The sequence below is a fragment of the Elephas maximus genome, chromosome 22 (genome assembly GCF_024166365.1).
Source record: "Elephas maximus indicus isolate mEleMax1 chromosome 22, mEleMax1 primary haplotype, whole genome shotgun sequence".
In the NCBI taxonomy this organism is placed as follows: domain Eukaryota; kingdom Metazoa; phylum Chordata; class Mammalia; order Proboscidea; family Elephantidae; genus Elephas; species Elephas maximus.
The window spans coordinates 39,126,491-39,152,494 of record NC_064840.1 but is presented as its reverse complement, the minus strand read 5'-3'; the positions used below and the strand labels follow the sequence as shown (position 1 = coordinate 39,152,494).

The 26,004-nt window shown below is 43.4% G+C and overlaps 1 protein-coding gene across 5 annotated transcripts in view; it reads left to right on the top strand.

The window, feature by feature from the left end:
• GATA4 (GATA binding protein 4) overlaps window positions 1-26,004 on the top strand; it is a 141,263-nt gene that overhangs the window by 65,815 nt on the left and 49,444 nt on the right. For 2 of the 5 annotated variants that reach the window (XM_049866425.1, XM_049866424.1), the window contains exon 6: window positions 1,117-17,824. The exons of 2 other annotated variants lie outside the window; for them this stretch is intronic. In XM_049866425.1, coding sequence (XP_049722382.1) covers window positions 1,117-1,296 — 180 coding nt within the window. In that variant the 3' untranslated portion in view covers window positions 1,297-17,824. Of the gene's footprint in view, window positions 1-1,116; window positions 17,825-18,449; window positions 20,729-26,004 lie in introns of those variants that run through there. One more of the 5 variants, XM_049866426.1, reaches the window with a different exon arrangement.

Genomic DNA, 26,004 nt, shown 5'->3' with positions numbered 1-26,004 from the left:
GTGACATTCATTACATTCTTCCAGTTGTGTAACCAGTCTCACCCTCTCTTTCCAAGTTGTTCTTCCCCCATTAACATAAACTCACTGCCCCCTAAGTTTCATACCTAATCTTTTGAGTTAGTGTTGTCAATTTGATCCCCTATAGATAGATCTTAAAAGAGCACAATGCTTAAGGCAGACATCCTTTACTAGTTAAGCTAAACTATTGTTGGGTTTTAAGAAGACTGCAGGGGATATTTTTGGTTTAAGTTTTAAAGATTATCTTATTTAAAGGTTCATCTCCCCTCCATGACTCCAAAATGTCTGGATTCCATGAGAATTTGAAATTCTGTTCTGCGTTTCCTCCCTTTTGGTCAGGATTTTTCTACAGCATGTTTGATCAAAATTTTCAGTAATGGTAGTCAGGCACCATCCAGTTCTTCTGGTCTCATGGCAAAGGAGGCAGGATGCCATTTTAATGAGGGATGAAGGTTGGTCCACTTTCCTATGTAGGTCCAGAGGATGGATCAGCAGTACCCTCATTATCTCTTGCAGATGATATGGTGGCATCCCTGCTACCCTACCCCCTTCCCTCTGTAGTTCCTCTCATTTGGGATCAGGATATTCCCAATCTTTGTCATGGTCTCTCATTATCAACCCACTCTCTGATCTCTTCTTCACTCACTTGAGGGAGGTCCAATGTCCTAATGAGGTTTTTGCTGTCAGGATGAATAGGAAGCTGATCCCACAGAATCAGGAGAGCCAGGAGCCCCCTCTGGGTGAGGAGAAAGCCCTCTCCATTTCGAAGAGGAGAATTGATGGTAATAAGATTGTACAAAATGTTTCACGTACCTATCAAACCCTTCAGAGAAACCAGAGTATTCACTTGGTGGCTCATACCTACTGGATCATAGCTATTTGTGCATTGTGCATCAGAAATAGCTGATGAGTCATCCAGACCCTTGCCTCCAAGATTACAGGGAGTTGAGAAAAACAGAGAGAAATGATCTTTGGTCTCTTAAGGCGACTGGTTATCCCTTTCTAGGGGTTAGAGCCACGTGTAATGGGGCTCCCCTCTTCGGTGATACCCTGAGCCCTCAAGAGTAACTTACTTCATCTCTTGCTTTTTGCTTTCAGACGTTCTCAGTCAGTGCGATGTCTGGCCACGGGCCCTCCATCCACCCGGTCCTCTCAGCTCTGAAGCTCTCCCCACAAGGCTATGCTTCTGTTAGCCAGTCGCCGCAGGCCAGCTCCAAGCAGGACTCTTGGAACAGCCTGGTCTTGGCTGATAGTCACGGGGACATAATCACTGCCTAATCACACCTCCTTCCCTCCTCAAATTCCTGCACAGACTTGGGACTTGGAGGACAGCCGAGATCAAGGCTCTGGGCTCTCTGTGGCCAGCCTCCTCTGTCTGAGAATGACTCCAAAAGAACAATTGGGAAGAAACTTGAAGTCTATGATTTGGTTAGGGGTAAGGGATTTTGAATTTTATCAGATACCTTCTCAAGGTAGGGGAACTGGAAAGAGCCTGGACTCTGATACAAAAGAGCCACACCTTAACCAAGAGCACGCTAAGTCTCTTCCGTGTAGTTAGAGACTTTCCTTTCTCATTCTCCTCTCTGGCCAGTCCCCAAAAGAGACAAGTTGTTCTCCCCTACCTTTCTTCCACTGTGGCCTAAGATTGTTGTGGTGTGCTGTCGAGTCAATTCTGACTCACAGTGATTCTGTAGGACAGAGTAGAACTGCCCCATAGGGTTTTCAAGGAGCAGCTGGTAGGTTCGAACTGCCGACCTTTTTTGGTTAGCAGCCGAGCTCTTTAACCACTGGGGCAGTTCTACTCTGTCCTATAGGGTCACTATGAGTCAGAACTGACTCAATGGCAATGGGTTTTTAAAAAAATCTTTATGAAAGCAGATTGCCAGATCTTTTCTCCTGAGGAGCTGCTGGTAGGTTCAAACTGCTGACCTTCTGGTTAGCAGCCAAGTGCTTAACCGCTGCGCTACCAGGGCTCCTTGTGGCCCAAGATAGTGGTTTTTAAATTGTGCTCCTGGCACTGGGATCTGAGGGAGGGTTGAGGGGGCAGGGCCCTGGGAAGCCTGCTCCAGCCTGAACTAGAGCATCTGTTTTGCATGTATCTTAGATGCAACAGACCCCTTTGGGCAGCCCCTTCCCTTGCCCAACCGCCCCCTTGAGGCTTGGCACATCCTTGCAGCCCCAGTACCAAATCCAACTAAAAAAATATTGGGTGTAATGCAGATGTTACTGAATGTTTCTTAGAGAAATGGAGGAGAGGGTTTTTCACCCACCACACAGTATAAAAAAAAAAAATAGCTTCATCAAAATCACAACTTCGCAACTTTGCCTCCCCAAAAGTCCTTTCCCCTGCTAACAGCCTCATCCCTTTGCTCCTTCTTCTCACTCCCAAGGCTTCTTTAATAAAAACCCTTCCTATTTTTCTGACTGACTGAGCACTGTTTTCAGCTTGTGCATGTCTCTCCCTTAGCAAAACAGCTCAGTAGTTAGCCTAACAGCAACCAACTCAAACCTACCCACCCCTAAAAAAGACTTCATTTATCGCATCACACACAGAGGGGTTCTGAGTAAGAACAAAAATGTTCTGCTGCTAACGCAAGTTTGATGAACACTCATGTAAGACTTGAGACTTTTCTGGAGAGAATGTCTGGTGTATGTGGTCCCCCTGGCTGGGGCCAGCACAGTTTTGGGGGCCCGGGATTTTCAGTGGACTCTAGATCTCCTGATCTCTGATCTTGCTGGTGCTGCCATTTTTTTCTGAAGATGTGCCTCTTGGTCAGAAAAAGGGTGCAGAACACCTGGATCTGCATCTTTTCCCCAGTGAAAATCATTTGTCCAGAAGGTGAAGAGCCAGAGATTTTGCAACATAAACTAGAAACAAAGCAAAACAAAACTTATGGAAAGAAAGAAGATGAGCCATAAGAAAAAACACTGAGGGTGCACCTTGAGGGAATGTCCTGCTCCGAGCTGTTCTGGAATTGGCCTACTTCTCTCCATGTTGCTCAGTTTCCACCAGTGACTCCGGGACTCATGAAGACTCCTTCTTCCTTGTTATCAACAAAGTTGTAGCTGACTGTGGCATTACTATGTCCTACCCCAGGGCACCCAGCCCCTCACCCAAAAATCCTACTGGCTGTAGCAGTGAATATCTTTAAGACAAGATGTTGTTTCAATCATTTGTGTTGTTTTCTTCCATGAAAGCCACCCTAATATACTTGCCCTAATCCACAAACCTGTTAACATGGTCTTACGGTGAAATGGCTGTAAAATCAGTATTTAACAAATAAATTTATCTGTATTCCTGTTTGCATTCTTCTCCTACCACAGAGTTCTTTACTGGGATGTTTGCTGCTGCCCTTTGCAACGAAATCTGAGCTCCTTTGTTGATGCACTCGCAAGCTGCTTTTAAAATTATTTTCGGCAGTTGACCAAGGCTTCTTGTCTGTGTATGATGCTGACTGGTGAAAAAAACACTCCTCCCAGCCCTGCAACTGACTAATGGGCAGCCTTGGACAGGCTACTTCTGGGCTTTAGATTCCTAGGAGAGGGTTGGACCAATTGTTAACTAAAGCTTCTTGTTACCCAACAGATACCGCTAAATGAAGGGAGAGGATATTTTTAGATCTGCCCCCCAGGCTGCCAGGAGTTGGAACATGAGTCAGAGGTCTGGGGTGAATGGTCCAAGATGTGTGCTAGAGGGTCACCCTGAGGAGCTCTTTCTGCCTTCTGCTTTTCCTTTATGGTTTGATCGAAACAAGCCCCTGAAGGGGCAAATGATGCTTCACACCAATGGGAGAGGGAACCAAAATATTCTCTCCTTTATTAATTTCGTCTTAACTTTTTTAGGCTATCGGATTGCTTAACTGCTTCGACTTAAAAGGCATGTTTGAGGGTGGGGAGTTCTTAGGCCACCCTCTGATTCAGTACCTGTGCAATGGAATCCAGATAGTGCAAGTCGGCCTCATTCAGAACTGGTCATGGTGGTTTTCTGACTCTCTCAACTAGATTATGCCAAACTCATTTGGCAACTGGGGTCATTTAACTTTATACAACACCCCTATAATTTTTGAGCAGGTAAGAAAATGTTAACAACCATGTTTTGAGGTAACACCAGAAAAGCTTTTAAATTTGCTAAGGAACAGCCAACCTATTAAATATAACTACCATTGAGAAGGGTAAGTAGTTGATAACTCTTAAAGTAATAGATTTTTAAAAAAGAACAAAAAACAAAGCCTATCAGGACTTTTCTTTTCCTTAGGAAGTACATGTTTTCTGATGATGAAGTCTGTTTAAAACATTTTTGCCACTTCTCTTTAGTAACTGCTTTCAGAATAAAATTGTATACAATATGAGAAGACTGATCCATTCTTTATATAGCCATAATTTGTACACTACCCAAATGGTATAATCCTCCTTGATTCAGCCTCCTTCCTCACCAGACTTGGTTGCTTTCCAAAATTAAATCTATCTGCAGAGGAGGTTGATTTGCTACTAATTGGTTGTTGTTAGCTGCCTATGAGTTTGTTCCAACTCATAGTGATCCTATGTACAACGGAACAAAACACTGCCTGGTCCTGTGCCATCCTCACAAACATTGCAATGTTTCGGCCCATTGCTGCAGCCACTGTGTCAGTCCATCTCATTGAGGGTCCTCTTTTTCTCTGCTCCTCTACTTTACTGAGCATGATGTCCTTTTCCAGGGAGTGATCCTTCCTGGTAACATGTCTAAAGTACATAAGACAAAGTCTCACCATCCTCACTTCTAAGGAGTATTCTGGCTGTACTTCTTCCAAGACAGATGGGTTTGGTCTTCTGGCAATCCATGGTATATTCAGTACTCTTTGCCAAAACCATAATTCAAAGGCATCAATCCTTCTTTGGTCTTCCTTATTCATTGTCCAGCTTTCATATGCATATGAGAAAATTAAAAATACCATGGCTTGGGTCAGGCGTACCTTAGTTTTCAAGGTGACATCTTTGCTCTTCAACACTTTAAAGAGGTCCTTTGCAGCAGATTTACCCAATGCAATGTGTCTTTTGATTTCTTGACTGCTGCTTCCCATGGCTGTTGATTGTGGATCCAAGTAAAATGAAATCCTTGACAACTTCAGTATTTTCTCCATTTTTTATAATGTTACTTATTGGTCCAGTTGTGAGAATCTTTGTTTTCTTTATGTTGAGGTGTAATCCATACTGAAGGCTGAAGTCTTTGATCTTCATCAGTAAGTGCTTCAAGTCCTCTTCACTTTCAGCAAGCAAGGCTGTGTCATCTGCATATCGCAGGTTGTTAATGAGTTTTCCTCCAATCCTGATGCCCCATTCTTCTTCATATAGTCCAGCTTCTAGGGTTATTTGCTCAGCATACAGATTAAGTGTGAAAGTATACAGCCCTGATGCACACCTTTCCTGATTTTAAATCACGCAGTATTCCCTTGTTCTGTTTGAACTGCCTCTTGGCTTATGTACAGATTCCACATGAACGCAATTAAGTGTTCTGGAATTCCCATTCTTTGCAATGTTATCCGTAATTTGAGCCACTGATTAGGGTATTGGAGCTCTGGTGGCACAGTATGTAAGAGCTTGGCTGCTAACCAGAATGTCAGCAGTTTGAATCCACCAGTTGCTCCTTGGAAACTCTCTGGGCAGTTCTACTCTGTCCTGTAGAGTTGCTATGAGTCAGGATCAACTCAACAGCAATGTAGTTTGGCTTTTTTTGTTTGTTTAATGAGGGTATTATAAAAGATGCAACTCACAGAGAGGTGTTCCAAGATGGTTGGGAAGTGGCTGGGGGAATGGCGGGAGTAGAGGTAGCAAGAAGGGTGCTGTTAGAATACATGTCTGGTCTCCTAATATGGTAAGTGAAGGGGTCAGCATGCCTGTGTCTGTGTAAAGAAATCACACTACGGTATAGTTACCCATCTGGCTATGACAAAACTCTTTGAAGCCCACGCCAAATCATTTAATAATTGGAGAGGATTCATCCTCAGTATTTGATTCTTGGATGCCTTTGGAAGGGGGTGAGAAGTAGCAGATTTGGCTGTAATTATGTTTTGCTTTGGTTGATAGTGATAAAAATAAGTTTATATTCACTGAACATGTACCAAATGGAATTGGAGGTGGGACTTATTTGGATGAATCCACCAGAGTCCCCAGAACTTCATATTCTGATTTAGATACTGAGTGCTTAAAACACAGCCATCTGGAAAAGCTTATAGAGTAGGGTGGTGGTTTTATCATTTCATAGCATTAAAAACTACTCTTCCAAATTGTACACGGGCCTTGCTTGAAGCTAAAACACAAGTGTGCCACCATCCCAAAATAACCCAAATATGCATCATCCCATAACCAAGGGCCATCCTCTCAAAGCTTCAATGTGTAGCTTTGGAAGCGGAATAGCTAAGAATCTTTCTGTGGTCCATCTTCCCCATGACACTTTTGTTTCAGTTACTGAGGCCTCTATACCCTTGGCCTTGGGAGTGGTGCTGCCCTCTAAAGCTCTAGCTTCCATGTGATTAAAGCTCCTCATCCTCCGCTCCCCGGCCCCCCCGCCAGCCCCAATAGCTGAGGCAGCAGAATTTTTAAAAAGACTGTAACAATGGAGAACAAAAAAAAAAATTGAATGACATTGAAACAGACTTAATTTTTCAAAGTCCAATTTTTTTCTGGTGTTGGCTTTCCTAGCTTACTCCTCTGGCTGAAACCTATTAGGGCTTAGTTTTACAGAGAGTGGTGACCATACAGATGTGCTGAGTTAAAAAGAACACAGAGGAATCAGAAAACGCCTGCAAGGCAGCAAGTACTCTTGGGTCTAGGCTGCAAAAGTGGTGACAGGTGCTCCATGGAGAGATCATGGGCACAAAGAGGGACACTTCTCTCCTAAGCAGGGGTGAATTACCCAGTAAGCAAGGTAAGCACAGCCTTACTTGTGCTTACTCACTGATCTGCGTGAACAGTTTCACATGCTTTTTGGATGTGGTGAAAACCATATGAAATTATTCACATATTAGTAAGTAAGCACAAGTAAGACTGTGTTTACCTTGCTTACTGGGTAATCCACCCCATCAGGGATTGTAAATTTGAAAAGAGGCTTTGATTCTGTAGGAAGGTGCTGTGGGGTTGGAGTAGAGACACACCAGCCATACCTAGAACCAGACTTTTTGATGAGGTGAAAAAATGTGAAATTCTTTACTACAGATTAATAAGTAAGCATAAGTAAGCCCGTGCTTACCTTGCTTATTGGGTAATCTGCCCCTGCTTCCAAGTAAAGGATGATAAATTAAGACATGTACACTCCACTCCTCCCCGCTCTTGGCTCCATTCTGGTCTGGTGATTGCCTTCTGTCATACATCTGTGGCAAGCATGCCTCACCTAAGAAACAACATGTGCTCCCTACTGAATTTCAAATAGGCTTTTAAATGGTATGGCTGCAGTCCTAATCACTTTTGGAGTCACCTGGGCAGGTTGCTACTCAGTAAATCTGACTGCAAGGAGTTAATTCAGAAGGAGTACAGTACTAACAGACTACTCTTAAGTAACAAACATACTGTAAGTCTCTTGTGCTGCCTTTTCTTTAATATGCATTTGCTCAGATGAAATGGTTTGTAATTAAAGATGTAAAAAAAGTTGAGATTTATCGCTCCTCTGTCTCTTTAAAAAACAAAACAAACCTGTTGCCGTCGAGTCAATTCCGACTCATAGCAAACCTATAGAACAGAGTAGAACTGCCCCATAAGGTTTCCAGTGAGTGGCTGGTGGATTCAAACTGGCCACCTTTTGGTTAGCAGCCAAGCTCTTAACCACTGTGCCACCAGGACTCCACCTTTCCTATAGAACGCAAGAAAATAAAAATGTTAAATATTCATTATTTCTGTGATTTCTTGATTATCTGAGACCCTGGTGGTGTAGTGGTTAAGAGTTTGGCTGCTAACAAAAAGGTCGGCAGTTTGAATCTACCAGGTGCTCCTTGGAAACCCCAGGGGGCAGTTCTACCCTGTCCTATAGGGTCACTATGAGTTGGAATCGACTCAACGGCAACAGGTTTGGGTGTTTTTGGTTTTGGAGGGCAGATGTGGTTATAAAAAGACTGAAATAACAGAGTCCTAGACAGTGGTTAAGAGCTGTGGCTGCTAACCAAAAGGTCGGCTGTTCAAATCCATCAGCTGCTCCTTGGAAAATCCTTTGGGGCAGTTCTACTCTGTCCTATAGGGTTGCTATTAGTTGGAAAGGACTCAGCAGCAACAGGTTTGTTTGTTTGTTTGTTTGTTTTTAGATAGGCCTCAGACTAGGATTCACTGCTGAACAGAAGCAATAGGTAACACCATTTAACACTTGTAATTCTAAATTTAAAGCAGTTACTGTATTAGTCAAAGAATTCCCTAGGCATTGCTGTATTATTTTGTGTTGGAAACACTTTTAGGAAGTCAGCCCAGTTATTGCTGGGTCTGTTACATCCTCAACAGTATTAACCTACACCTTACCTTGGAGATTTACTTAAAGATTTCCTTATCACAGCCAAGGTTCCCTACATCCTACTCCCCACCCTCCCCCTGGGCAAGGTTCCCTCCCATGTTTTGAAATAGTTTTAACTAATAATAATGAAATAACTTATCACAGATCAAAAACTTGACTGTGTGTAAATTATAGCTCAATTTTAAAAAGAATAAAACCCAACAAACTCAGCAAACAAGTAAAAACTGACCAGTTGCCATCAAGTAGATTCTGACTCATGATCCCTCCGGCTAGACTCAAACTGCTAGCTTTTTGGTTAACAGCCCATCTCATTAACCATTTGTACCACCCAGAGACTTACAGCTAAGTTGTGTTGCTGCAGTCTGTCTTACGTCTGGAAACTCCGGTGACACCTGTTCACCATCATAGCAGCACACAAGCCTCCACTGACAGACGGGTGGTGGCTATGCATAGGATACAATGGCAGGGAATCAAACCTGGGTCTTCCACATGGAAGGGGAGGATTCTACCACTGAACCACCAGTATCCTCCACTAGCGAGCACCATATAGTTAACGGTCTAAGCAGATTAGTTCTTGCCTAAGGCAAAAGCATTTGCCCTACAGTCTTGTTATGGATACTAGATGCATGGCTCTTTGGGGGCTTTTTGACTATCTGAAGATAGCTTGCGGGTTCCTAGTGGATGAAACTTTGGGGCTCTGAAAGCTCCAGAAGGGGACCACTGCCATATACACACTTCCTGGAATGTATTCAGTATCCACCAGTGTTCCCACTGCCTCAAAAAAAATGGGGGAGGGGCATCTGAAAGAGCAAAACCCTGGGAATTCTGAGGCCTATCTTCTAGTCTGAGTTTGGCCATGGTCTAGCTGTGTGACTGGTCAGTTCACCACATTGCTCTTCACCTCAGCATCCTCATCTGTAAAATGTTTTGGAACAGAGGATGTTTAAAGTCCCTTTGAGCTCTAAGTATGTCGGAGCCCCTGTGGCGCAGTGTTAAGAGCTACGGCCACTAACCGAAAGGTTTGCAGTTTGAATCCACCAGCCTTTCCTTGGAAACCCTATGGAGCAGTTCTGCCCTGTCCTAGAGGGTCAGTATAAATCGAAACTGACGCGACGGCAACAGGTTTTTGTTTTTGTTTTTCAGCTCTGAGCAGTCTGCGACAGCTGAAATTATCCTTGCCATATGTGATATTGTACAAGGTCTACATGCCACCTTTCATTTTTGGTACTCTGCCCTGTTATGGTCAGAAAAGACATAAATTATTCCTCAAAGTTGCACTGAATCAGATCTACTGTCCTGGACTCTGGACCGGCAGTCTGTGAAATCATAAGTGGGAGGGAAAGTAACTCCCTCTCTCAGTCTCACAGAGTCCTCTAGGTAAATATGAAACCTCAGGGCACCAAGAAGTTGAAAATGCTCTTCTGTAAGCTCCAGATTGATGCTCTCCACGGGAAAGCAGTACCTTTATTGCAACCCAAGTAATGAGGTTTAAAAATGTATCAGAAATTATACATCCAAATGAGCACTGTCCCTCAATGGGAACTGAACTTATTCCAATGTTGCAGTCATTCCAAAAATAGATACTGGAACTCCCTTTAGACATTATCCAGAACCTGTGCCTATATAGCCTACGAAAACTAGGCTTATTGCTTCTTAGTCACACTAAGTTTGAGACCCCAAGCAGAATTACATCACTTGACCAATCTTTGTCACTAGACTTGATCCTAAATGCTCCTTCAGGGAAGACAAATTTGTCATTAATAAGGAGCTGGTGAAGAGTTGCCTATAGGCTTTAAAGCTAATTCCAGTGAAGCAGCCTTATGGGGAGCATACACAGGTCTTTCATGACTGCTACATCGAAAAGGACAGCACGCTATGCTTTAAATTTGGTGTATCTTCTTACCTTGCTCAAATAACCTTACTGTCTTCCCTCACTACCTGCCTGTTAATGAGGTTTGAGAGGAGCTGCAGGGTATGGAACTAAAACAACTCTTAAGTTGGCTGCAGGGTTCTGCCGAAAATGCTCAGAGTAAATTGATTCTGCTTTATTGGGCTATATTTTATTTTAATGTTTGGGGGTCACAGATCTCTCTGAAAACGTAACAAGTTGTGGCCACTTTCCCAGAAGGACATACATAGCCTGAGATTTTGCGTGCCACTCACCATTTTATGGGTTTTATGAATTCTAGAAGCTTCTCCATATGCCTCAGGTTAAGAGCACCTCCTCTAAGGCTCTGGTTTAGTCCAAGGCTGCACGGCTATGTTTGTCAAACTGTCCAGGTCAGCTTAATCTAGGGTGTCCTGGCCCTGGCATTTGGTAGAACAAGTTGGACCCCGAACACACCTTCCTCTTTAGCTATGAAGTCAAGCAGTCGAACAAGCCACAGGGCAGTTGTCAAGGCCACTGAAGCTGCTTGGCTCCAGGGAAGTCCTGCAGTCTAGAAATCTAGCTGCCTACAATCATCCAAGGTTGGAGCTGGGGAGTCTTAGGTAGCCTCACAGAATCTGGTAGTCCTTCCTTACAGTAAGGTACAGGTCTAGGCTCTATGTGACTACAATGGGGTTATAGAGGGGAAGCAGCTAAGGATTTAGGTAAGTAGGTATTGCTAAGGTTTCCAATAGCTGGCGTGGGAGAACTGAATGGAACAGAAAGAAAACTGAACCCCACTAGGAAAAAGGAAGCCTGGATTGGGAGACCATTCGTGACTCATTTACAGATCATGAGGGGTCCCAGAGATCATCTGGGCCAAACCTTCTTGTTCTGCCACTGAGGAAGCTAGCCTAAAGCCACAGAGATGGCAAAAGGAAGAGCAGGACTACCAGTCATTTGATAAACACTTTGCTGAGTACTTACTCTTGCTCCAAAAACCAAACCCATTGCCGTCGAGTTGATTCCAACTCATAGCGATCCTACAAGACAGAGTGGAACTGCCCCATAAGGTTTCCAAGCAGCAGCCGGTGAATTCAAACTGCCAACCTTTTGGACAGCAACTGGAGCTCTTAACCATTGTGCCACCAGGGCTCCCACCCTTGCTAACATTCAAATATAAAGGCACTGTTCTTGCAGTTAATGCACTCACCATGTGGGGGTGCCAGTGTTCTCCTACTCCCCTTCTACTTCCAGAATTTAATAGCCTGATTTTCAAGCAGTCAATAATATCAGCCCAGAAATTCTGTTCACAAAAAATATCTACTGCTTATCAAACACATGTGCATGTTAGACACTGCTAGTAATTCTATATACACTCAGAAAAATTTTATATATCCTCACAACCACATTTTACAATGAAGAAAACACAGCCCATGAATTAAAGTAACTCGGAAATCACAAAAGTCATTAAGTGCAGAATCGTGTCTATTTGGGTCCAGAATCGGCTTTTACACTCCTCACCCTGCCTCTCCTGAAAAGTAGAAACCTAAAAGCTAGGGAAGCCCTGTAACTACTGGGTCTAAGCCCCAGAACACAGATGAAAAGCCTTCTGATGTCTTTCTAAAAGTTGGGGAGAATCCTCGGTTCCAATCTCTCCTAATTTATATATGGCGAAACAAGGACCTAGAGCGATTGGGGAATTGGGATTACTGTCCACAGTCACTGTGAAGGGTTAAATTTGTCCTTCCAGAATATACTTGGGAAGGTAATCCTGTTTGAAAATGGGGTTTTCTTTGTTATGTTAATTCAACAATAATCCAGAAGGGTGGGTTCTAAATCTAACCACTGAGTTATAAAAAGAACAGATTAGATACAGAGATATGCACCCATGGGCAGAAGACAGACACCATGTAAGCATCTTATACAAGTTGAAGAGCCAAGGAATGCCAGGACGACCAACAAGGAAGGAATTAATAACGCTGAGACTGTGATTTGGACTTTTAGCTGCCAGAATTGTAAGAAAATAAATAAATTTCTGCTCTTTAAAGCCACCCACTTGTGGTATTTGTGTTATAGCAGCACTAGGTAACAAAGACAGTAGCATACCAACAAGAGAGGGTAACAAGAACAGACCTAGGAGTCTCCCTCTCAGCTTTCACATGCTCCCCAGGTGCCTCTAGAGACATGTGAAACCCCCAAAATGTGGCTCAGAATCCCCAAAAACTTTCACTGGCAATTTGATTCCTTACTGGATCCTACTGTTTTTCTCCTTCAGTTTCTTTCTCAGTGTCTTAAAGCAACTGTATTTTCATGTACATTGTAATTTTAACCCCACTGGAGAAATCAAGGGGACAAAGGAGGAGGAAGAATTTGACTCCACCGTTCTTAGAGAGCTGGGCACTGACTCTTATGGTGCTGAGGGCTGGGATCCTGTGGGATTTGATCTGGGGCTGCTCTCAAATCTATTAGACAAAATAACAACAATTAAAGTATGTTAAGCTTTTGCTCTATGCCAGGCCCAGTGCTAAGAGCTTTATGCAAATCATCTCAATAAATCCTCACAGTAATCCAATGACGTAGGCATTTCACTCCATTTTACAGATGAAAAAACTAAGGTAGAGGAAGGTTAATTTACTTGCCTAAGGTCTCCCAACTAAATGGTGGGATGTGAAGGAGAAAAGGCAGACTGATGAGGAAGCAGTGTTCTAAACCACTATAGTGTTACTCTTCCAGCCATTTGTCCTTTTCCAGGCAGATGACTTAGCCTTACTGTCTTAGAATGATGATTACATATACTTGTACAGTATTTAACAATTTATAGGAGCCCTAGTGACGCAGTGGTTAAAGCACTGGGCTGCTAACTGAAAGGTCAGCCATTCCAACCCACCAGCAGCTCCTAGGGAGAAAGTGTGGCAACCTGCTTCCATAAAGATTACAGCCTTGGAAACCCTATGGGGCAATTCTACTCTGTCCTATAGGGTCACTCTGAGTCGGAATTGACTCGACGGCAATGGATTTGGTTTTGGTTACAGTTTATCAGTGTTTCGTATCTAATATCTCATTTACTCATTCATTCAACAAATATTGAGTAGTTCAGCAGTAGAATTCTCTCCTTCCATGCAACCACCACCCATCTGCCTTCACCTGTCTGTCATTGGAGGCTTGTGTGTTACTATGATGCTGAACAGGTTTCAGCACAGCTTCCAAACTAAGATGGACTAGGAAGGAAGGCCTGGTGATCTACTTCGGAAAATCAGCCAATGAAAACCCCAACCAATCACAGAGATGGCATAGGACTGCAAGTTTAGTTCCATTGTGTGTGGAGTCGCCACAAGTCAGGTGCTAACTAAATGGAAGCTAGCAACAACCACCACCAAGCACCAACTGTGTTCTAAGTTCTTGCTACTGAAAGGGTGGCTCCTGGACCAGCAGCCTCAGTATAAAATGGGAGTTTGTTAGAAAGGCAAAACCTTGGGCCCTCTTACAGATCTACTGAGTCAGAATCTTCATTTAAACAAGAGTCCCAGGTGATTCATACGCACATTGAAGTTTGAGAAGGGCCGCTTTATAACATCTCTATAGATATCCTATTTAATAAATGAACAGACTCAGAGATATCGCAACTTGCTTGTATTCCCATGGCTAATAATGAGGCAGTATATGTAAAGAGCTTAGAACACTGTCTTGCACATAGTGCTCAAAAAATGATAGCTATTATTTCCATCTGTCAGTTTGTCATACTGTGGAGGCTTGTGTGTTACTGTAAGGTTGGCAGTTATACCACTGGTATTTCATATGCAAGCAGGGTCATCCATGGTGAACAAGTTTCAGCAGAGCTTCCAGGCTAAGACAAAACTAGAAAGAAAAGCCTGGCTATCTATTTCCAGAAATTAGCCAGTGAAAACCTATGGATACCATGTACCTGATAATAATCTAATAACTGAGAACATATAGACAAATAACCCAATCATAAAATGGGCAACGGGTCTGAATAGACATTTCAGCAAAGAAGACATTCAAATGGCCATGAAACACATGAAAAGATGATCAGCATCATTAGCCATCAGAGATGTAAATCAAAACCACAATGAGAAACCATTCCACTCCATCAGGATGACTAGTGGCACAGTGGCTAAGAGCTCAGCTGCTAATCAAAAGGTTGGCAGTTTGAATCAACCAGCTGCTCCTTGGAAACTATACAGGGCAATTCTACTCTGCCCTATAGGGTCACTATGAGTTGGAACCGACTCAACGGCAATGGATATTGGAGGAGGGTTATGATAAAAAATAAAGAAAAATAGAAAATAACAAATGTTGGGGAGGATGTGGGGAAATTGGAACTCTTATTCATTGCTGGTGGGAATGCGAAACGGTAAAGCTGTTGTGGAAAACAGTGTGGCGGTTCCTCCGATAACTAAAAATAGAATTACCGTAAGACCCAGCAATTCTACTCCTAGGTAGATACCCAAAAGACTTGAAAGCAGAGACTCAAACAGAGACTTATACACCAATTTCATTGCAGCACTATTCACAATAGCCAAAAAGTGGAAATAACCTAAATGGCCATCAACAGATGAATGGATAAACATAACGTGTTACATGCATACAATGGAATACTACTCAGCCAGTAAGAGAAGAAAAGTCTGATACATGCTACAATATGGATGGAGCTTGAAGACAAATTACGCTGAGTGAAATTAAGTCAATCACAAAAGGACAAATATTGTATGACCTCACATACATAAAAAAAACAAAGACAAGCAAAAGAAAGAAAAACCTATGGATCACAACAGAACACTCTCTGACTTGCTTGCTTTGGACATGTCGTCAGGAGGGATCAGTCACTGGAGGAGGACATCATGTTAGGTGAAGTAGCAGGTCAGCAAGGGAGACCCTCGGTCAGACAGATTGGCATAATAGCCACAATGATGGAGTAGAACATGCTGGCAATCACGACGATGACACAGGACCAGGCAATGGTTCATTCTGTTATATGTAAGTTCGCCATGAGTTGGCATCAACTAAACAGCAACTATCTATTGTTATAAATGAGCACCAACCTGTGAACCATTTGGTTTCTCAACTGCTTAACACTTTGGCCTCGGCAGAGACCCCTTAGGCACCTCACCAAGAGGTGAGGAAAGGAACATGGCTGTGGCTTTTCCTCCCAACTCAGCCATAGTCTACAGAAAGAAGAGTTAGGGGATCTAGAAGCTGCTGTTGGGAGCCTGATCCTATAGCACGAGTTATTCCGTGGTGAAGATGTAGTTCTCCAGAAGATACCAGATATAGAAAGAAAGACATAAAGAAGCTAAGGATCCCTCCTGCAAACCGTTTGTTTCCAGGGATCCTCTCCATGCTGAGGACCCCAAGCACCCTGGGCCTTCCCCAGGCCTTCCTTTCTTCATTTCTTGCTCTAGCCCCTTCATAAACTGAGCATGGTGGCAAGGCTGCCTGTACAGCTCCCGCCCAATTGGCAGAACACACTAAGTTTCTGAGGAAGAGCCTCACACACACCTTTCCTGACCTTAAACCATGCAGTATCTCCCGTTCCATTCAAACGACTCCTTCTTGGTCTATGTACAGGTTCCGCAAGAGCACCATTAAGTGTTCTGGGATTCCCATTCTTTGCAATTTTATCCATTCCCTAGGCCCCCTCAGCTAGGGTCCATGGTGCCCTTCTGTCAAGGCCAATTTCCTGAATACCTGCTTGGGTAGTTCCCCAAACATACCCGCTAACTTCCTGGAAAGTGCTGACTCCCCATCCTCCTCGGACAGCTAACAATTGTTGTTGTTAGGTGCCACAGACTCAGTTCCATCTCACAGTGACCCTGTGGGCAAAAGAAACACTACCCAGTCCAGTGCCATCCTCACAAGTATTGTTACACTTGAGACCATTGTTGCAGCTACCGTGTCATCTTTTTTGCTGACCCACTACTTTACCAAGAATGATGTTCTTCTCCCTCCTGATAACATGTCCGAAGGATGTGAGATAAAGTCTTGCCATCCTTGCTTCCAAGGAGCATTCTGGCTGTACTTCTTCCAAGACAGATGTGTTTGTTCTTCTGGCAGTCCATGGTATAGTCAATATTCTCGACCAACACCATAATTCAAAGGCATCAATTCTTCTTTGGCCTTCATAATCATCATCCAACTTTCACATGCGTATGAGGCAAATGAAAATACCATGGCTTGGTCAGGACCACATTAGTCCTCAAAGTCACATCTTTGCTTTTTAACACTTCAAAGAGGTCTTTTGCAGCAGATTTGCCCAATGCAATGCATCTTTTGATTTCTTGACTGCTGCTTCCATGGATGTTGATTGTGGATCCAAGTAAAATGAAACCTTAACAACCTCAACCTTTTCTCCATTTATCATGATGTTGCTTGATAGATGTTGATTGGTCCAGTTTGAGGATTTTTGTTTTTACGTTGAGATGTAATCTATACTGAAGGCTGTGGTCTTTGATCTTCATCAGTAAGTGCTTCAAGACCTCTTCACTTTCAGCAAGCAAGGTTGTGTCATCTGCATATTGAAGGTTGTTAATGAGTCTTCCTCCAATCCTGATGCCCCATTCTTCTTCATATAGTCCAGCTTCTAGGGTTATTTGCTCAGCATACAAAGTATGGTGAGAGGGTACAACCCTAATGCACACCTTTCCTGACATTAACCCATGCAGTATCCCCTGTTCCATTCAAATGACTGCTTCTTGGTCTACGTACAGGTTCCGCATGACCATCATTAAGTGTTTTGGGATTCCCATTCTTTGCAATTTTATCCATAATTTGTTATGATCCACACAGTCAAATGCCTTTGCACAGTCAATTAAACACAGGTAAACATCTTTCTGGTATTGTCTGCTTTCAGCCATGATCCATCAGACATCAGCAGTGATCTCCCTTGTTCCATATCCTCTTGAATTCGGCTTGATTTTCTGGCAGTCCCCTGTCAATGTACTGAATGATTTTCAGTATAATTTTATGTGTATGATATTAATGATACTGGTGATATTGTTCAATAATTTCCACATTCTATTGGGTCACCTCTCTTTGGAATGGGCACAAATATGGATCTCTTCAAATTGGTTGGCCAAGCAGCTGTCCTCCAGTTTTCTTGGCATAGGTGAGTAAGCACCTCCAGTCCTACATCCATTCATTGAAACATCTCAACTGGTATTCTGCCAATTCCTGGAGCCTTGTTTTTCACCAATGCCTTCAGTGCAGCTTGGACTTTTTCCTTCAGTACCATCGGTTCTTGATCATATGCTACCTCCTGAAACGGGTGAAAGTCGACCAATTCTTTTTGGTAAAGTGACTCTGTGTATTCCCTCTATCTTCTTTTGATGCTTCCAGCATCGTTTAATATCTTCCCTGTAGAATCCTTCAATATTGCAACTCAAGGGTTGAATTTTTTCTTCATTTCTTTCAGCTTGAGAAATGCTGAGCATGTTCTACCATTTGGGTTTTCTAACTCCAGGTCTTTGCATTTTCATTATAATACTTTACTTTGTCCTATGGAGCTGCCCTTTGTAATCTGTTCAGCTCTTTTACTTCATCATTTCTTCCATTTGTTATAGCTACTCTACATTCAAGAGCAAGGTTTAGAGTCTCTTCTGACATCCATTTTGGTCTTTTCTTTTTTTCCTGTCTTTTTAATGACTTCCTGCTTTCTTCATGTATGATGTCCTTGATGTCATTCCATGACTCATCTGGTCGTCTGTCATTAGTGTTTAATGTGCCAAATCTATTCCTGAGATGGTCTCTAAATTCAGGTGGGATATACTCAAGGTCGTATTTTACCTTTCACGGACTTGCTCTAATTTTCTTCAGCTTTAACTTGAATTTGCATGGTCTGTTCCAAAGTCGGCCCCTGGCCTCGTTCTGTCTGATTGATGATATTGAGCTTCTCCATCATCTCTTTCCACAGATGTAGTTGATTTGATTTCTGTGTATTCCATCTGGTGAGGTCCACATGTATAGTTGCTATTTATGTTTTCCAGCCACTGATCTTTCTGGTTTCCAACTTTTGCATTCCAATCATCAATAATTATCAATGCAACTTGACTGCATGTTTGATCAATTTCAGACTGTAGAAGTTGGTAAAAATGTTCAGTTTCTTCATCTTTGGCCTTAGTGGTTGGTGCATAAATTTGAATAATAGTCATATTAACTGGTCTTCCTTATAGCTGTATGGATATTAACCTATCACTGACAGCATTGTACTTCAGGATAGATCTTGAAACATTCCAGATTCCAGACTAAGAAAGACTAGGAAGGACGACCCCGCAGTCTACTTCTGAAAAAATTGACCAGTGAAAACCTTATGAATAGCAGTGGAACACTGTCTGATACAGTGCCGGAAAATGAGCCCCTTAAGTTGGAAGGCACTTAAAAGATGACTGGGAAAGACCTACTACCTCAAAGTAGGGTTGACCTTAATGATGTGGATGGAGTCAAGCTTTTGGGACCTTGGTTTGCTATGAACTTTTGGAAGCAGATCACCAGGCCTGTCTTCTGAGGTGCCTCTGGGTGGATTCAAATGGCCAACCTTTCTGCTAGCAGTCCAGCACCTAAACATTTGTGCCATAGCTGAGAGCATAGCCAAGAGCAAACCCTTTGTGCTGCCCAGGGTCCTCACTGAGAGCCACCTGAAGGATTAATTAGGAGAAAGGAAGAACAGTTAAACCAATACTGCCACAGGGCAGGGAGAGCGTGCTCCAGGCCTCAAACTTGGGCAAGGAGAGGAAGGATACAACCTTTCATTTTTTCCTCCGTGTTGCCTCAATTTCTTCCAAGAGCATCCTGCTTCTTCAGCGTCTGTTCAGCCTCAGTCTCTTTACCACACCAGTCTCATGTTCCTCACCGTGCACGACGGTCCCACCACGAGCGCTCAACTGAAGGGCAGAGCCCCACACCCCCTCCAAGGGAAGATGCCGCATGGCGGCCAGAGATCCCTCCGCGCCTTAGTCCCGGAGACAGCGTGCAGGCTCCTCCCCTGGGGCGGATAAAGTGGCCGCCATCACTGAGCACGTGTGTTTGCCGGCCACCCTTTTTTTGGCTGTCTTGGTTCCTGCGCGGCCAGAAGCACCACCAGGCAGGCCCATCCCTGAGCCCCGCGGCTCCCCCTTCTCCACGTTAGGGGGCAGAAAAGAAGAGCGGCGGTGGTGGGCCCGGGGCCTGCATTTTCCCTGGGAGGTGCCCCCAGTGACCCTGGGCTGTTCCTCCTCTTCCCCCGCCCCCCCCAAAGAACTGAGAGTAGCAGCTATTTTAGCTAATGCCTTTGGAGAGGGCAACAATTCTCTGCCCCGCTGTTTTTAGTGTGGTCTACTAGCAAGAGCATTAACCAGCCGACGACCTTACAAGACACATTTAACCACTTGGGGTGAGGTGGGTAGGCCATGGGAATGGTCATGATTTCCTCTCGAATCTACAATGCTCCGGGTTATAATATATTACGGCTATTATGGCGGCCCACCACGCACTATTATGGCGGCAGCTTTCAGCCGAGCTCTTCATCTCCATGAATATACCTGAAAGAAACATGCCATGTGTCTCTAGAGAATTTATGCATTAGGTGGATTTCAGAGGGAGGCTTTTCCAGAAGCTTCCTCGGTTGGAGATGATCTAGGCACACAGAACTAGTTCAGGACCCCGTGGTCTCCCAGGGCTCCTTCCAGCCCAGCAGTTTTATCCCGGTACTTTCTAGGGTGTCTTGAAGATCTAGTTAGGGGAAATAATACTATATTTCAGTGAATCTAAAGCACCATCAGATTTAATGTCTTGGTGGTGCAAATGGTTTGCACTCAGCGACTGACCTAAAGGTCAATGGTTGGAACCCACCCAGCTGCATGAGAGAAGAAAGGCCTCGTGATCTGCTTCTGTAAAGATTACCCACTGCCATCAAGTTGATTCTGACTCATAGTGACCCTGTAGGAGAAAGTAGAACAACACCACAGGGTTTCCAGGGTGTAATCTTCACAGAAGCAGACTGCCACATGTTTCTCCTGTGGAGGGGGCTGATGGGTTCAAACTGCCACACCCTGCCACAGCTCTGTCCTTCTCTGTATCTGACCCCACCTCTTTTTCCTGATGATATATACTTTCTAAGTTGGTGGCAAAAAAAAAAAAAAAAAAAGGCAACTTAAAAGCTTGGGCCTTGGCACCTGTCAGAAATGCTAGAGAAAAACTAAGTCAGTTACCTTCACCCCTCCCCCCACCCATTTCTGCCCTCAGGGATGCCAGAAGGGCCCTCTGTGAGGAAATTTCACCATTTGGTCTCCCCTTTTGTGGGGCAGCAGGTGGTCAAGACGGGGGGTAGCAGTAAGAAGCTAAACCCTGCTGACCTGCAGTCCCTGTGGCTCCAGGACACCAAGGTGAGTTGATTGTCGTTAGTGGGCATGTTCCAATATTTCACACAGTTGGGGCAGCTCCATCAGCATGTCCTAAGCCTCCCCTGGAATTTGTCCCAGGACTTCTTATGATGCCACTTCCATGTGCTCAAGACAACTACACTAGGACTCCAGGCAGCTCTTCTTTCAGTCTGATGTTTCTCAGCCAGAAGTGGGCATCACTGAAGCCTGTGAAACTATAAAAAACACACAGACATAAGCTGGAGATGCTGATCACTCCAGGTGATTCTAATGTGCACCTTTGCCTGGAAACCACTGTTGAATCCCATGTGGTCAGCACGAAGTCAAAGAAAGCATAACTTTCCATTCTGTCTTCAAACCCAGGGCTTATCTTTGCCCTGAGCATAATTTAAAGTTCTGTAAAGGCGCTCACAGAGCTTTGTGATCTGATTCCTGCCTTCCTCTCTAAACTTATTTTTGTTGTTAGATGACGTTAAATTGATTCCGACTCTTAGTAACCCCATATGACAGAGTAGCACTGCCTCATAGAGTTTTCTTGGCTGTAATCTTTATGGTCCTTCTTCAGAGGAAGAAGGGCCTAGCGGTCTACTTCTGAAAAGAATTAGCCAGTGAAAACCTTATGAATAGCAGTAGAACATTGTCTGATATAATGCTGGAAGTTGAGCCCCTCAGGTCGGAAGGCACTCAAAAGATGACTGGGGAGGAGCTGCCTCCTCAAAGTAGAGTTGACCTTAATGATGTGGGTGGAGTCAAACTTTTGGGACCTTCATTTGCTGATGAGCCATGACTCAAAATGAGAGGAAACAGCTGCAAGCATCCATTAATAATCAGAACCTGGAAAGTACAAAATACGAATCCGGGAAAATTGGAAATCGTCAAAAATGAAATCGAATACATAAAGATCAATATGCTAGGCATTAGTGAGCTGAAATGGACTGGTATTGGCTGTTTTGAATCAGACAATCATATGTCATTCCAGGAATGACAACTTGAAGAAGAATGGCGCTACATTCATCATCAAAATGAGCATTTCAAGATCCTGAAATACAATGCTGTCAGTGATAGGATAATATCCACACACTTACAAGGAAGACCAGTTAATATGACTATTACTCAAATTTACACACAAACCACTAAGGCTAAAAATGAAGAAATTAAAGATTTTTACCAACTTTTGCAGTCTGAAATGGATCAAACATTCAATCAGGATGCATTGGTAATTACTGGTGATTGAAACATGAAAGTTGGAAACAAGAAGGCTCAGTAGTAGGAAAATATGGCCCTGGTGATAGAAACGATGCTGGAGATCACATGATAGGATTTTGCAAGACCAACGATTTCTTCATTGCAAATACCTGTTTTCAACAACATAAACGGCAGTTATCCACGTGGACCTCACTGGTTGGAATACACAGGAATCACATGGACTACATCTGTGGAAAGAGATGATGAAAACACTCAATATCATCAGAATAAGGCCAAGGGCCAGCTGTGGAACAGAACATCAACTGCTCATATACAGGTTCAAGTTGAACCTGAAGAAAATTGGAACAAGTCCACGAGAGCCAGGCATGACCTTGAGTATATCCCACTTGAATTTAGAGACCATCTCAAGAGTAGATTTGACATGTTGAACACTGAGGACCGAAGACCAAAGGAGTGATGGAATGACATCAAGGATACCACACGTGAAGAAAGCAAGAAATCATTAAAAAGGCAGGAAAGAGAAAAGACCAAAATGGTTGTCAGAAGAGACTCTGAAACTTGCTCTTGAACGTTGAGTAGCTAAAGCAAATGGAAGAAATGATGAAGTAAAAGAGCCGAACAAAAGATTTCAAAGGTTGACTTCAGAAGACAAAGTATTATAATAAAATGTGCAAAGAACTGGAGTTAGGAAATCAAAAGGGAAGAACATGGTGGGCCTTTCTCAAGGTTAAAGAACTGTGAAGATGACACAGGACGGGGCAGTGTTTCATTCTATTGTACATAGGGTTGCTATGAGTTGGAGTTGACTCAGTGGCACCTAACAACAACACTCTTTACAGGAGCGGATCGCCGGGTCTTTCTTTCGTAGAACCGTTGGGTGAGTTCAAACCACCAGCCTTTGCTTAGCAGCCAAGCACTTAACCGTTTTGCCACCAGAGATTCTTAGCTTTATTCTTACCTGCCCCAAATACATTGTCTTCCAAATATATTGAACTATCCGCAGTTTCTTAACAATCTGTCTTGTCCTTGACTTTGGAATGCGTTTCCACTACTTGGGAAGACCTTCATTTTTCTCCCAACTCTGATCCCACCCCTGTCCCCCTCAGTTTACCATGGTAACTCCTAGTTTTTCTTTTGGATTAGACATTGCAGAGCCTGCCCTGCCTGCTTCAGACTGGGTGAGAGACAATGCTTTTGTGCTTTCAGAGCACCCTGCATTTACTCCTGGTGGTCTCTTTCTACTGAATTTGGCCTAATTGTTGAGTAGGGGAGACAGATAAACAGGGTAGGGGCTGTATCACCATCGGTATTGTTTCCTTAGTACTTAGCTGACTGCTTCAGACTGGGTGAGAGACAATGCTTTTGTGCTTTCAGAGCACCCTGCATTTACTCCTGGTGGTCTCTTTCTACTGAATTTGGCCTAATTGTTGAGTAGGGGAGACAGATAAACAGGGTAGGGGCTGTATCACCATCGGTATTGTTTCCTTAGTACTTAGCTGACTGCCCCACACATAGGAGGCCAGGGTAAATGTTCATAGAATAAACACATGAACTGCTGCTGCTTAGCGGTGTGACCCTAAGCAAGTTACTTAAATCATCTTGGCTCTAGTTACTTCAGCTATAAAATGGAATAACCCACCTACCTGTTAAGATTATTCAATAAGTATTAATTCTCTTTTGCTATCTCGGAAACCCTGGTGGTTAAGAGCTATGGCTGCTAACCAAAAGGTCAGCAGTTTGAATCTACCAGGTGCTCTTTGGAAACACTATGGGGCAGTTCTGTGCTGTCCTATAGGGTCACTATGAGTCGGAATCGACTGGACAGCAATGGATTTGGTTTTGGTTTTTTTGCTATCTTGCCCTTCTCACCCACATATACACTAAAGGTTATAAAACCAGTCTTAGCTAGAAATGGAAGAGTTCTTTTAGGTCATCACTCATGTTTTACATATTTGAAGACTGAGGCTCAGAGAAAGGGAGTAGTTAACCCAAGTTGACGTAGCTAGTAAGCGGCAGAGACTGGAGGCCAGGCCTCCTGACTTCAAGGTTTATGCTCTTTTCATGTAGCATTTGGCCGCTTTGAACAGACTGTTCCAAAATATTTGCGGGAGCAAGGATTATGTCCTCTTTGTCGTTGGATACCCAGCACTTAGCACACTGCCTGTCTCGGCGCTGGCTTTCAGAAAATATTTAACAAATGTGTGAGTGGACAAATGAATGTGTGGCCAAAGGAGACTTCAGATGGTATTGTGAGCTGGTTACCAGTAAACAAAGGCAGAGGTCATTGTTGTAGGGAGCCCAGGAGAAGTCTGAATGAGTGAATGAGGTGGCCATTTGGCAACTGCTTGCCATGTGGGTGATAAATACTGGTCAGTCCCTATTGTTGTTGGTTGCCATTGAGTTGGCTTCCACTTATGGCAGCCTTATGTATAACAGAAAGAAATATTGCCAAGCCCTGCACCAAGCCTGTACCTACCCCTAAGGAATTTAGAATTGAATTGGGAAAGTAAGATCTTTATCTACACAGGCAAAACTGTTGTTATGTTGTTGGGTGCCATCGAGGGGCTTCTGACTCATAGCGGCCCTGTGTACAACAGAACGAAGCACTGATCAGTCCTGACCATCATTGCTGTGTTTGAACCCATTGTTCTAGCCACTGTGTCACTCCATCTCATTGAGGGTGTTCTTTTTTTTCACTGAGTTTCTACTTTACCAAACATGATGTCCTTGATAACATGTCCAAAGCACATAAGACAGTCTCGCCATCCACCCTTCTAAGGGGCATTCTGCCCTTAATTCTTCCAAGACAGATGTGTTCATTTTTCTGCCAGACCATGGTATATTCAGTATTCTTTACCAACATCATAATGCAAAGGCGTCAATTCTTTTTTAATCTTCCTTATTCACTGTCCAGCTTTTGCATGCATATGAGGTGATTGAAAATACCATGGCTTGGGACAGGTGCACCTTAGTCCTCGAGGTGACATTTTTGCTTTTTGACACTTTAAAGAAGTCTTTGCAGCAGATTTGCCCAATACAATATGTCGTTTCATTTCTTGATTGCTGCTTCCGTGGCTATTGATTGTGGATCCAAGTAAAATGAAATCTTTGACAGCTTCAATCTTTTCTCCATTTATCATGTGTTACTTATTGGTCCAGTTATGAGGTGTCATGTATTGAATTGTGTCCCTCCTAAAATATGTGTCAGCTTGGCTAGGCTATGATTCCTGATACTGTGTGGTTGTCCTCCATTTTGTGATCTGATGTGATTATACTATATGTTGTAAATCCTAATCTTTATGATGCTAATGAGGCAGCCTTAGAGGTAGCTGTGTTAATGAGGCAGGACTCAATCTACAGGATTAGCTTGTATCTTTAGTCATTCTCTTTTGTGATGTGAAAGAGAGAATCAAGCAGAGAGGAGAGGGACCTCCTGCCATCAAGAAAGAAGAGCCAGGAGCAGAGCATGTCTTTTGGACCAGGGGTTCCTGTGCTGAGAAACTTCTAGATCCAGGGGAAGATTGATGACAAGGATCATCCCCCAAAGCTGACAGAGAAAGCCTTCCCTTGGAGTGGGCACCTTGAATTCAGACTTCTAGCCTTCTAGACTGTGGGAGAATAAATTTCTGTTTGTTAAAGCCATCCACTTGTAGTATTTCTGTTATTGTGACACTAGATAACTAATACATGAGGATTTTTGTTTTCTTTATGTTGAGGTGCAATCCATACTGAAGGCTGTGGTCTTTGCTCTTCATTAGTAAGTGCTTCAAATCCTTTTCACTTTCCATAAGCAAAATCGTGGTGTCTGCATAATGCGGGTTGTTAATGAGTCTTCCTCCAATCCTGATGCCCCATTCTTCTTCATAGAGTCCAGCTTCTTGGATTATTTGCTCAGCGTACAGATTGAATAGGTATGGTTAAAGAATACAGCCCTGACGCACACCTTTCCTGACTTTAAACCAGTCAGTATCCCCTTGTTCTGTCCGAACAACTGCCTCTTGATCTATATATACAGGTTCCTCATGAGCACAATTAAGTGTTCTGGAATTCCATTCTTTGCAATTTTATCCATA